Genomic DNA, 13,840 nt, shown 5'->3' with positions numbered 1-13,840 from the left:
TAGTCATCCATTAGGGGAGATCGCCTTTGCCCATGTTAGAAACCTTCGCAAGAATTCTCCCTTGATGACCTAACGACCCATTTAGAGAAACAAGATGATGGGTTATTCACATTCGGAACCCGGCCACGGGAAGCAAATGTACTGGCCTAGGGCAGGCTGAAGATGTGGTCCCTGACAACCAACTCCTAGAAAAAGTCATAAACTAAATAATTTAGTGACCATTCATCGTAGAAGGGAATATTTCTTCTATTGGGAAATCGTTTTTAGGCGATCCGATAAGTCAATCACCCATAGAAATCGATTTATGGGGGTGGTTGTATACCAGCCCCTACAAACGCCTTATTTTTATAGACGCTTGACTGCTTGAGTATAAGGCACTTACAAATTCAGCCTATAGAAGCCGAATTTTCTCTGCCACTAAAACATGATTCTATAATAGTGTGATATTAAACCTTCGCCTTTTTTCCTAATAGGCCTTAGAAATGGAATCAGACACCATGAGATCTTTATCTACACCAATTTTTTTATTTTAACCACCAAGAATTCAGTGGTACCTGTTGCAGTAGCCGTTTTTTTTTTTTTTTTGGTGTCGGTTGATATTAAATTTCTAGTAAAGTTGTTACTCCACTAGCAGCTCACTGCGACTTACCACGAAGTTGAAAAATGGTAAAACAGCTAGTCTTCTAATTGTTGATCTCGAGGAAGTGGATGTGGTAGGATCATCCAAATGCAGAAAATGATCGATGACTCCGTCTCTTCCGGAGTGCTTTCCAGAGGGGGTGTGGCGCCGCACCTCTGAAAATATAAACTAAGGCAGCCCAAAATAGAAACTAAACCAGGCAAACCGGTTTTAGCCTAAACCATTAGCAGTGGCGGACGACAATGTTAGAGTGAAAACCATTACATTTTTCTATATCGATGCTCAAGATAACATATTTGAAGGTCGTACTTCCAACTTACACAAGCCATAACACTACTTATTTAGCGATGATTCAAACAAAACCATTAGCGATGGCATCTCTGAATTAAAATAGTTTCTATACTTGTTAACAAAATTCCAGATTTTTTTTTTTTGTCAAAATGAACATGTCGTCCCTTTCTGTCTAATACCAGTAAGTGATCTCTGGAGTAGATTTAGGACAAGTTGCTGCTCACTAGGTGTTCAGATCAGAACAAAAGCAACCCAAATCAAAATAATGACGCAACAAAACAGCCTAATGTATTACAAGAAACTTCTTATAATGTCAGACGGGTTCCCAATAGGGGTAGAAAACATAGACAAAGAGGATTGCAATCGAACTTTTTGTGCGGCATAATAGTGCAAAATATAAACAATTTGTGCCATTGGCAGTTACACAGCAAATTTGCATTACTTCATTAGTTCATTCTGCATACCCCCTGAAGCATACAAACTTGCTAAATATTCAGCAAAAAGAATGGTGCGTTAATATGTGCCCCCACTAACTACCCACCAAGAAAAAGTAGCTAGATTCTGCTGGATTACATTTGATTTGAGAAATAATTTAGACAAAAATAACAACAAATACTACACAACACCAATACAGGCCAACCCTTCTACCTGGCGTAGCGGTATTCAATAGATACAATGAAATACAGTGATGAGACCACGCTTCTGATGGCCACATAGTACACGCATGCAGCAAGTGGCTTAAGCATCTGATTTGCAGAATGCTATCAGATAATTTCTTTACAGTGCATTAATACACTGATCAGCTAGAGAAGCCTGAGATGTGCAGTATCATTCAGCCTTTTTATTTGCCATCCTGTTTTCAGCGAATGCTCAAGAACCGTAACCGAGGAATCGTCTATACATATTCTCTTGGACATTATAGGATTGCAGTCTAGCAGGCCTGCAATGAGGCACCGAATAGGGGCCCCGTGGCTGAAAATAGCAATGGAGGTCACTGAGCTCCCAAGACTTCCTTCATAGAGGAGATGCCTCTGGTTTACTTCTTTTGGGGAGAAATCATCTTCAGCTTCATTATCCCCTGAAGTGACGAACTGGAGTCGGCTTTTCCCAGATTTCTTTCGTTGGAGGCTATGTCGGTTGAGCCTGTAAAGCAAATCCCAAGGAGGGCCATCTTGGACAGAATTGCTGGAGCTCTGCCGAGAGAACCCCTTCAACTCATTTTGCTGTGACAGTGTGTCCCCCATTGCCACCTTTTCTGGTAGTCTTAGGACTGTCCGGTTGAGGAATTCCATCATCCGAAACTGTACCTGTCTGAGTGACTCCCCGGACGGTGCAGAGAAATCAGGTTGGGTGCTTTCCATCAGATTGACCATTTCTGGAGTATAAATTTCGGATTTTGGGCAGCCCTCCCACTGACCTTGACTCATTTCAGTCAAAGCATCAGACAGTTGGATCTGCTCCTCTGGGAAATCAAGTTCCTGCAGGATAACATGTCATATATTACAAACTTCAACGCAGTTAAAATGAAAAGTAAATTGTATACAGATACAAATGTGCCATGTAAGTGAAGCTATAAAAGGAATGGGTGCTCCCAAAAATAGTATGCAACTGTTGTTTGCATGACATGCACACTAGGGCATTGCACTAAAATCAGCAAAACATCCATTTCAATCCCATACTAGAAAAGGATCCAATTGAAAGCTTTCATTTTTTGATACAGGAATGAGACATGTCCTAAAAAACATTTACTTGCACTTTACATCTAGATCCTAGAAATTGCTTCCACAAAAATCAAAGCTTTGGGGTTCAGACTTAGAAACAGTTCTTGGCTAATACTCCACGTTCGGGTATTCATTTACAAAAAAAGGCAATCATTGACAAGGGAGAAGCTAACATGCATACAAGATATCATTAAAATATCCCAGCCTCCCAGGTAACGAACAATTGACCATTAAAAAAATGTAATGGATTGATTTTACCATGAAATAAGCAACAGATTTAGCACATTGCAAACCAAGTCAGAGTCAAGTCTGGAAATATGTTATGATCCTTAAATAAAGAAACTAACATTACCAGCATCCGATGTTATGAAAAAACACATCATCAAATCTATAGATGGCTAAACGGGCGGCACAACATGGCACAAGCACAATTAGGAAAGGCACAGTTAGGCATGAATATGATAGGCACGGTTAGCTAGCTGTGCCATGCCATGCTCACTGACAGGCTCATCGGCCAGTCTAGGAACGGTAAAACAGAGCCATAACCATGCCTGTGCCAGAACGTCAGCCCAGTGAGCCTGTGTGCCTGCACTGGCCTGGCAAGCCAATACACAAATCCAAGAACTCAAGAACACCAAAAGGTTCAAGCCAAATCCAAGTCACAGATCCATCATCCACACATACACAACAGCACAAATGCAACTCACAAAAATCATCATCCATACACCACATATACACAAATCACAGCCATCTTGGATCTCACCGCCGCTGGACCTCACTGTCTGCTGCGCGCCGCCATCTGATTCCGCAACGACGCCGCACCATCCAGCTGTTGACAGGAGGGGACGCCAGGAGGAGAGGGAGGGGGGAGCGACGGCCGAGAGTGGAAGGGAGCAGTGCCGAGAAGGGAGAGGATGGCCAGAGCCCAGAGGGAAGGGTACGGCGCCAGAATGCGAGCACAGTGGCAGAAAGGGTGGGGAAACAGGGGGTTTTCAATTTTCATGAAGCGGACACTTAACAGGCCGGCCAGTAAACGGGCTGTGCTCACGTCGGCACTGCAAGCAAAGGTCAAGCCCAAGCATGGCACACCTCAACAGGCCACGCCATGCCTCATGCTGCCCGTTTGACCCAGCCCTTTTGGCCATCTATAACCAAATCCGATATACAATTTCCGTATGTCTGCATTTGAGGAATAACCATTTTATGGTATAATCGTATAAGGTATTGTTTGGTCTACAAAACTAGACTATGGTTAGAAATAACTATGTAGAAATGAGCGTCGACGGTGGACAATGGCAGGGGCTCGTGGGCTATCCCACTTGACTGCCCCCGCCCAAGCTGTTAGTTGATTTGTTGTATGTGCAGGGTCGCTTTTTCTTTCTTTACCGGCGCAAATGTATCTTATGAGATAAAGACAAGGGTGTGTGGGTGTGTGTTGTACTAAGGGTTCTTACCCCCTATTTCTTCTTAATATAATGAAGCGCAGCTCTCCTGCGTTTTCAAGAAAAAAAAAAGTTTCCAAAAAATATATCATAGCAGAAGTAGGCAAGTAGCAATGTCTCAGTTGATTTAGTTTCAACTAATTATCAGGAACTAAGGCAACTTATGGAACGTGATCTGCAACAGATAGGTACCAACAGAGGCTAGAAATCTTGGTGATATTTTCAGTTGAATGGCTTGCAGAACTAAACCATGCAGCAGTAGCCATCTGAGATAAGGGAACACAGTTTAAGGAACAAGTATTTGTCTTAAGAAAAAAAATCATATTATAAATGCACAATGCATGACTTTTCTTCCAGATCCCCAAGGAACATCTTCAATGAATTTTTCGTTCTACTGCGAGAAGAGCAATTATCGCCTAATAAGGACATAGTTTCCAAGGCTGACACAATAAGCAAGTGTAATAGTTCCAAGTGACACCGTAAACAAGTGTAATGGTCTCAAATGGACATAAACAGGAATGCATAAGATATGCACTCTCCAAGAAGAAAAACATCATATGCAGTAGCAGTGTAGCATGGCTGCTAGTCACATCAGCTTAGCTATGTCCAGCTTTAGATTTGCTGCTAAATCTATACTCTCGTATCTCACTCTCACCACTAGCGCTTTTTACCAAACCTACTATTTTTTCTCGGATATGGAGAAGAGCTGTGCATCACTTCACTTAAGTAGAAAAAAAAAAAGCCAAATGCAAATGAAACTCACACTTGGCGGGCGCGCCTCTACGCTTTGAACTCAAACTGTCTGAAACGCTTTATGCTCAATAAAGCGGGGGAAACCTGTTCTCTAAAAAAAAGAACTCACACATCCAACACAACGCTTACACACAACAATGCACCTGGCACCAGTTTAACAAAACAGAACAGATGCCACTAAAGGATTAAATAGTGACCAGAAGGAGGACAGTAACAAGGTTAGAACACCCCTAACCTGCCCTACTACCAAACCCACTAAAATCACATAAAAGCATTGAATCTTTGCATGCAGAGCATTTCCACATCATTATTTCCTTATGTAATATAAATCGTAACTTTCTTCCACGTCGTTATTTCATTCTTTTGTTAAAGACATTCCTGTTATTCCTATGTTACAGGAAACAGCATTAATAATTTAACACTTACAGCCACTCAATTACAATTATCATTCCTATGAGATATTGTTCAGCAGAAAGCATAGAGATATTTTTTCCCAGTTGTAAATTAATTACCATTAAATTATAGAAAGGCAGCAAGATATGCTCGAAAGCTGTCTCAACAGCCATCCATTTCAGGTTACGATGCATTGGATACAACAGCTTGTCAATTCATGCTAGTGTCATGTGATGTATACTATCTGTGGGCGCATCTCTGGTGAAAATGGCACAAATATTGAAAATAGTGAAGATCCATCCAAAAGTATACTTCGAAATTTCGATAAAATCTGAAACTTGGTGCATTCATAGTTCATGTTATGATGTACTTTGTCACAAAAGTTGAGATTCAAACTCATTATAGATTAATTCATATGAAAATGAAAAATTTGGAACCCGAATTATTCATTTCTGTACGAACTAATCTAGAATGAGTTGGAATCTCAGCTTTTACAACAAAGTACATCTATGAATAACTATGGTCTATCGATATGCCAAGTTTTTTTCCCAAAACTTCAAAGTACGCTTTTGGATGAAACTTAACCAGTTTCATAGTTTTTAAGGCGGTAAGGCGAGGTGCGGCGCTCCACCCCCTTCCATACGCCTAGGCGAATTAGGTGCGCGGCGAGGCGACGCCATACACATACTGCTGTTCACAATCAGAGCCTCAGAGGCACATATAACAATGACACAGATCAATAAATTAACCTCTCTTATGCAGCAAAGTTCAGACGTCAGAGAAACAAACAGTCAAGCATATATTAATTATTCACAGTAATTAGGCAACCACATCAGAAGAGCACACCTGTGAGCTATCCATTCCAACTATCAAATTGTAACACATAAATAGGAGAAACGAGCAGAGCAGAGAAAGCAAAGTAGAGCACAGGAAGGAGCAGAGCATGGGAACGAGGCGGAGGAAGAGCAGAGGAAGAAGGGGGAGCAAGAGGAGAGCCGCAGAGCAGCAGAGGAAAGAGGAGGGGAGGATGTAACTGCCAATCGTGCAGTCGCAGAGCAGAGGCGCAGTTGGGGACGGGGCCGGAGTCGATCGCGGGGCTGCTCGCGGGTCGCGGCGGACGGAGCGGGAGTCGGCCGCAGACAGGGATGGAGTCGTGGACGGGACGGAGTCGCGCTCGCGCAGGCGGGTCGCGGACGAGCCGGACTCGCGCGGGGGCAGTCGCCTGCGCCGCGCCGGCGCCAGATTCCAGGTGCGCCGCCGCCCTCCTCTCTCTTCCTCTCTCCTTCCTTTCCCTCTCCCTCTCCCTCTCGCAACTGACACGATGGGGATTGGGTTGGCGGGAGGTGTAGGCGCGCAGCTGCTTCTTTTCCCACGCGCGCGCATCGCTTCGCTCTTTTCCCGTGCGAGCGCACGGCACTGCTCTTTCCCGCGCGCTTTTCCGTCCAGCGGCGTCCGCCTCAGCGAAATCGACGCCTAGGCGACGCCTTCAGCCACGAGGCGACGCCAAACGCGATGAGGGTGCGGCGACCGCGACGCCACGTTTGGAATCCCGCTCGAACGACTAGGCAAGGCGACACCTTAAAAACTATGACCAGTTTTCAAAATTTTTGCCACATTCACTAAAGATGCACCCTTATATTAACACAACCAGTCCTTGAAACGAATTCCAGCAAAACGAAAATAAGAGACTCCTCCTGGTTCCTTCAGTTTTTTCCTATCTATGTTTTCTGTACCTATCAATGGTCACATATGTGAAACTGTTATGTGTTGAGATAAGTTGACAGTGTAGTATTATTTGATTTTGTCTTGCTAAAGTGTATAGTGCACTATTCAGAAGCTCAAAAGGTAAAGAAAACACCAAAGGAACCATAGAATACTTCAATTGTACGAAAAATGTAATAAAGAAAAGAAACAAAGAAAATAACTGCCTCAGATTCACCAAAGTTTGGTGGAAGACTCGGAAGACTCAGCAAGAGATTTGATCTTCTCATGGAAAAAAAAAACTACATGAAAAAACAAAGATTCATCATTGACTAAGTGGCAGGCTTTCAATATTACAAATAAGTGTTATATCCCCATTAAAGCTAACAACATAACAAATATTATTTCAAAAGATAAATGATTGACAGCCACTTGTCCAATGTGGGAAATAATCAAAATAAAATGGGAAAAAAACTGACATGGAAGATAAAGAAACTGCTTTCTTACCCAATAATAAAAGAAGTACCTATATCAACTAGTTGCGATTTTTTCTCTCGAACAGACAGGAGAGCTGCGTATCATTATATTTAGAAGAAGAGGAGTCTAAGACGACTCAAAACACAAAACAAGCCCATTAGGGCATGAGTTCACATGAGTGATTAGCCAGGAAGACAAGAAACTTCAACTAGCGACCTAAGCTCCACACCACACCAAAACTAGTTGCGATTTGCGACCACAGAACATAAAAAAGTTTTTGTACAATTATCAGTGCCTAAGACAACGTGTGCAATCCTAAAGGACAACCTTCCATACCATGAAGACTACATCCAGTATTCCTCAAAGGCCTATGCATTCCTGAACTAACAGGGGAATGGCTGCAGCTTAAACTACTGAGGATCAAACACATTCAGAATACACCATGCTTACCCAACAGCCTAGCATACAACAAAGAGCAAAGAGCACCTTTTATCACCTATTTTAGCACCATCTTTTAGTGGCACGATCTGAGAGATGTGCATCAAACAAACATAAGAAACAACAAAGGCTACTTATTTGAACTAATGTTCACAACGCAAGATATCACCCTTTCTTCAAAAGATCATAGTTTTAGCACAACACGGAGAATTCCAGCTGACACGAGAGTTCATGATGTAAAGTACAATGCAGATGCCGAAATAACAAGCATTGTTTTAATTTTTTGACATAATTGAGTTTACGACATAAAAACTGCGAGGTCTAGTTCAGGCGCATTGCAAGACAAAAGTGAAGTAGCAGTAACGTAATGCAGCGGCAGGAGTTGCGAAGAACTGCTCACCCGACAGACGAGGGCGGCGGTGGCGCGCGCGCGGTCAAGCGGGGACGCGTAGGCGGCGGCGAGCCTGGCGCCGCGGGAGCGCAGGAACACGGCGAGCGCGCGCGCCTGGCGCTCCCCGCGCGCCGTGAGCGCGGCGGCCGGCCATCGGCCGCCGACGAGGTCGGGTCGCATCGCGGCAGCGCACTCGCCGTGGCTGACCAGCACGACCTCGACGGCAGCGGCGTCGGCCTGCCTGCCCGGGTGCGGGGACGGGGACGGCGGCGGAGGGGGCAGCAGGACGTGGCAGGGGTCCCAGACCTTGATGCCGGGCCCCGCGAGGAGGCGCGGGGTGCCAGCCGCCGAGGGCTGCGGCGAGAGCGGCGAGTCGGCGGCGAGGCACGGCAGCACCTCGGGCTCCTGCTCCAGCACCTTGGACGCGGACGCCGCCGGGGGCACGCGGACCGGCGCCGGCGCCAGAGCGGGCGGCGGCGCCGGCGCGCGTGCGCCCGCGGAGGAGATGGCCGCCGCGGACGGCTCCTCGTCGTCCTCGTCGTCGTCCCCGCCGTCGGTGGAGACGGACGAGTGGGAGGAGTGGGCCGAGCCCATCGCGGCGCGGGGGCGAGATCTGACACCGGGGCGGTGGGAACGCGAGACTGGGGCTGGCGCTGCAGAGGGCGGAGTCAGTGATGTCGCGGCAGTGGTTTGGTTTGGTGTGGTCCGTGCCTTCGTGGCGAGGGGAGAGCGAGCGCTGAGATTCGTGCAGCCACGCTGCATCTTTTTTTCTCTATGTCCGATGGTATAGCCACGCTGAGATTCGCTCGCGTGGCAAAGCCCTATTCAAAAACGGTAATGCTCCGGCTCACTCTCGTATCCAATCCCTCGGTTCCTCCTCCCTTCCGCGCTCGCGCCCTGCCTCTATCCCGACGCGCGACCATGGCTGCCTCCTTGGCCAGCAACGGCGCGCTCCCTCAACCCGGCGTCGTCCTCCCCCACCCCGGCGGCTCCTTCCCTCATCCCCACAGCACCCCTCCCCCATCCGGCGTCCTCATCCACCGGGAGCACCCAACGCCTGCGGATCCGATGGCCTTCTCCCCCACTCCGACGAGATTAATGGAGCACGAGCGGTGGTGTTGAAGGGAGTGGACGCCTCTGCCCCACCCCGGCTAAGTGCCCTTACCACCCCCGGCGGCGCCCTCTCTCACCATGGCGACCGAGCTCTCCCCTCCCACAGTGGTCAGAATCGACTGGCCTAGCCTTCCCCTCCCCTATGATGCATATGTATGTTTCATGTGTTTCATACGTTTCAGATGTATGTTGTATTTGTTTCATATGGATGTTGCAGAAGTAGATTGGGGGATGTTGCAAATACTGCATATGTTGCAGTTGTTTCAGATGCATGTTGCAAACGTATGTTTCGAGTGTTTCAGAGGTATGTTATGTGTTTTGCGAACACATGTTGCAAGTGTGTTTTATCTGGATGTTACATATGTTTCACACATACGTTGCATGTGTGTTTATTGTGATGTTGCGTATGGTTGCAATGATTTTCAATTGTTTTCAGGTGCTTTTTTCAAGTGTTTTAGAAGTATGTTTCATGTGTTTCAACTGCATTCAGACGTATGTTGCAACTGTTGTATTTGGATGTTTTAAAAGTAAATCAGGTGTTGCATTGCTTCTCCCCCACCTTCTGTTGCATCGTCCATCTCGACGTCGGCCGGGCATCCATACGACGCCGCGGCCAGGTCCTTTCGAATTGGAGGCGCCGCATGCCCTTTCCCTCTTGTCGCTCGGGCGGCGCGGGCTCCGCGTGGAGAGCGAAACTGAGTGCAACGCGCGGGCATCCATCCGGACGTTCAGGCGCTAGCACTACCGATTCGGAAATCAAAATGTTGTCCCCAATTTCTCGATGAAAAATGGGTAATTTTTCTTCTTGTACCTAGGCGACATAGGCCCTGCTTAGAACTGCGGTTGGCGGCCACACGGTGCGATAGACCGATACTTGAACCATGACTCTATGAGAGAAATCGGTGATGTAATTTATTTTTCAAATTTTCTCTTCAAGGGCGATAGTGAGAAAGACATTTAGCAAGATGCCAAGATTCTTCCAACTCTTGTCACCGGCACAAAATTAAGCAAAGATAAACACCCCATAGTTGTCACGCATCTGAACGAGTCAGTTCCATGGTCTACCTTCTTAGAGCAAGTATTATGGTTCAGTCGGCTGCCGGCTGGATAAACGTCAGCGTGGACAACATTTAATGCAGCAACAGCATTGACACAACACATGCAGCCAACCAACGGTGAGTGCAGTAGTAGCGCAGCCAATGAAGCTGCATGCGCGCGCATCCGCCGGCTTTCAGTCGACGTTTAGCTAGCCGCCCGCTCCACTCTCTCTCTCCTTTTCTCTCTCCGCCAGCAGTGATTTTTCTGACGTGGCTGTGCTCCCCGCCGGCCTTGCTGGCTCCATAATACTTGCTCTTAGTGAAGAAGGAAGCCTCCCTATTGAAAAAATAATTTAGTCAATTACTTACAAACCACTAAAACGTTATCTCCTATTGAACCACTATTCAATCATTGAGAGTCGGATTTCTTTAGACCATAGTGTCAATGTTGTTTATTTTAGGTGGGCAAGATGAAATATCTATTTTACCCTTTGGCTCGTCATGCGAACCAATATTTGCCACTTGGATGACGCAAATCGCATTCCCATTTACAACCTAACAAAATTTACACTCAACTATTACCGTTACTTATATCACACGCACGCATTTTGCCAATTGAAACTTTTTACTGGACCAAGTACAAAATTGTTCTATTTATACAAAGAAAAAGAAGGAAAGATTAAGGCTCCGTGAAGCCATTTTTTTTTTCTTCAGCTCCACGAACAGTTTCACTGGTGGAGCTGAAGCGGTTTTGGTAAACAGTTTGGCAAAATGGCTTCCCTATGAGAGCATGTTTTTAGGGGTCTGGAGGAGGAGCCAGAAGAAGCCATTTTTTTTTTGGCTCCATCCCACCCCAAATCACTGTGAGAGCATGTTTTTAGGGGCTTCACAAATGAAGCTATTTTACTTTACCCTGTTTGATAGAAAACGGCTCCAAACGGCTCCTAAAGCCGGTGGATAAGCTCTGTCAAACAGGGCCTAAAACAACAAACTAACAAAAATGGCCATGAACACATTTTAGAAATTCGAAATATATATAAAAAAAATCAAATTACCCATTTCGTGCATCACCAGGAATGGCCATAAACACATCTTAGAAATTCCAAATTACAACAACAAACTAACAAGAATGCTTGTTCATTGGAGTAACAAAATTTCTTTTTTTTAGCACAAAGGAAAAATATTAAAGAACAATAAAAAAATAGTTTTCATTGAACTGCAATTACACCATTTTCTTCCAAAGGGATCTGTCCGCTCATCCGTCAGCAATGCAACAGACAATGAGACAATCACGAACTTATGTGATGCTCAGTTGCTCAGCATTGCGGTGCTAGCTGATGCCCGCCGGTCTTTGATATCGAGAACATAACGGTCTCCTGCTCACTTTGTCGGTTCCTTCATTCAACTGAAAGATTGAAAACTTGCAAGATACCTAAGACTAATCTTTTTCATCATCCACTTGGTTAAAATGAAAAGAATGCAAACTAACGATAACCAATAGATCAATGGGTGCCGGGAGCCTTGATCTATTATTTGTGCATCCATGGGTGAAAAAAGAAGTAAAGAGAGATGGAGAAGTAAAAAAACAAGATGATTGAAAGGATCAAGACGCCCAAGAGGAGGTAAATTGGGCTAATTCTAAATTTTTTTGCAATAATTAAATCATACGGTTAGTCCATTTAACCCCTTGTGCCTATAAATGTGTTTCTATTACTCTAACGCACAAAGGACTTGCAACCTATATTCTAAACTTACTCTAGCATGGCAATTCTATGAATGTAAGAACAAGTATTGAATTGCTCAAAGTAAATGCTCAAAGTAAATAGAGAGAGAGGAATGTGGCAATGTTTTGCCGAGGTATCGGAGAGTCACCACTCCCCACTAGTCCTCGTTGGAGCACCCGCGCAAGGGTGTAGCTCCCCCTTGATCCGCGCAAGGATCAAGTGCTCTCTACGGGTTGATTCTTCGACACTCCGTCGCGGCGAATCACCCAAAACCGCTCACAACTTGAGTTGGGTCACCCACAAGCTCCGCCGGGTGATCACCAAGCTCCCAATCACCACCAAGCCGTCTAGGTGATGGCGATCACCAAGAGTAACAAGCACGAACTCTCACTTGACCACGCGAAGCCTAATGAGAAGATGGATGCACACTTGGCTACTCTTGATTCACTAATGAGGCTACTCTCTTGAATTCTCAAATCTTAATCATTTCACTAGGATCTTGCTCTTCTTGGCACTCACAAACGTGTTTCTCAAATATTGAAATGAGCAAAAGTGACTCCACACATGAGTGGAGCCTCTATTTATAAGGCAGACTGAAAAACAAACCGTTATGAGCTTCTGCAGGGTGATCGGACGCTCCGGTCAGTTCAACCCGCGAACCAGTGAAAATGTGTTGACCGGACGCTGGCAGGGTCCGGTCACCACTGACCGAACACGTCCGGTCGCATTAAACCCTTACTGGAACCTTACTGGACTCGACCGGACGCTGAACCCTCAGGGTCCGGTCAGTACTGACCGGACGCGTCCGGTCGCAGATTCCCTTCTCTGGAACCTTACTGGAGTCGACCGGACACTGCCTTTCAGCGTCCGGTCACTTGACCTCTCCAGCGTCCGGTCGCACCGAACACAGACTACTGATCAAATGAACTGACCGGACCCTGCGACCAGCGTCCGGTCGCACCGGGGCCAGCGTCTGGTCAGCATTTGACCCTCCATTCACTTCCAACTCTCGATCATATGTGAATGAAGTTTGCTCCAAAGGATCTTAGGCATTCATAGGAGCTACCTAGAGCTAGTTTTAACAAGTGTGCACCACACCTAACTCACTAGACTCACCTAAGTCAAGCTACCCATCCATACCCCCCTTAATAGTACGGCCAAAGGAAAAACAAAGTCCTAAACTACTCTAAGTGTCACTCCAACTCCAATCGACACTTAGAACTAGTCATCCTTAACCTTGTCGTCCATCCTTTGAAAACCGAAACGATTTCCATCGTAGGGGCATGACAACCTTGATTGCCTAATTGATCTCCATTACCATGACCTAACTTACTTGTCTCTACAAAACACACGTTAGTCATAGTAATCTTGTATTGTCATTAATTACCGAAACCCAACTAGGGGCCTAGATGCTTTCAATCTTCCTCTTTTTGGTGATTGATGACAATACCACCTCGAGTATGTGAAAGAGTGAGGTTTTTGACGGGCTTGGTTCATATAAGCTTTTGTCGATAAGAACAAAAGTGTTAGTCAAGCTTATATGACCCAAGCCAACACAATGTACTCAAAGAATATGAATTAAGCAAGAGTATAAGTAACAAAGCTCATTTGCATCGGAGTATAAAAGCGGAGGCAAAGGCAAATGAGCATTAACACAAGTGATATGACATATAAATAGTGTAAAGTAGAGAGCACACATGTCATATATCACAATCACGT

The 13,840-nt window shown here is 45.6% G+C and overlaps 1 protein-coding gene across 1 annotated transcript; it reads right to left on the bottom strand.

The window, feature by feature from the left end:
* Positions 1-1,301: 1,301 nt before the first annotated feature.
* On the bottom strand, positions 1,302-8,921 carry LOC136490185 (uncharacterized). The gene is made up of 2 exons (XM_066486661.1): positions 8,257-8,921; positions 1,302-2,409 (listed from the first exon to the last, which is right to left on the bottom strand). The coding sequence occupies exons 1-2, from the start codon at positions 8,839-8,841 to the stop codon at positions 1,735-1,737; spliced, it is 1,260 nt and encodes a 419-aa protein (XP_066342758.1). The 5' UTR covers positions 8,842-8,921; the 3' UTR covers positions 1,302-1,734.
* Positions 8,922-13,840: the final 4,919 nt, after the last annotated feature.

This window comes from Miscanthus floridulus, chromosome 10 (genome assembly GCF_019320115.1).
Source record: "Miscanthus floridulus cultivar M001 chromosome 10, ASM1932011v1, whole genome shotgun sequence".
Classification (NCBI taxonomy): Eukaryota; Viridiplantae; Streptophyta; class Magnoliopsida; order Poales; family Poaceae; genus Miscanthus; species Miscanthus floridulus.
The sequence above is the reverse complement of the archived record's forward strand: the minus strand, read 5'-3'. Positions and strand labels throughout refer to the sequence as shown.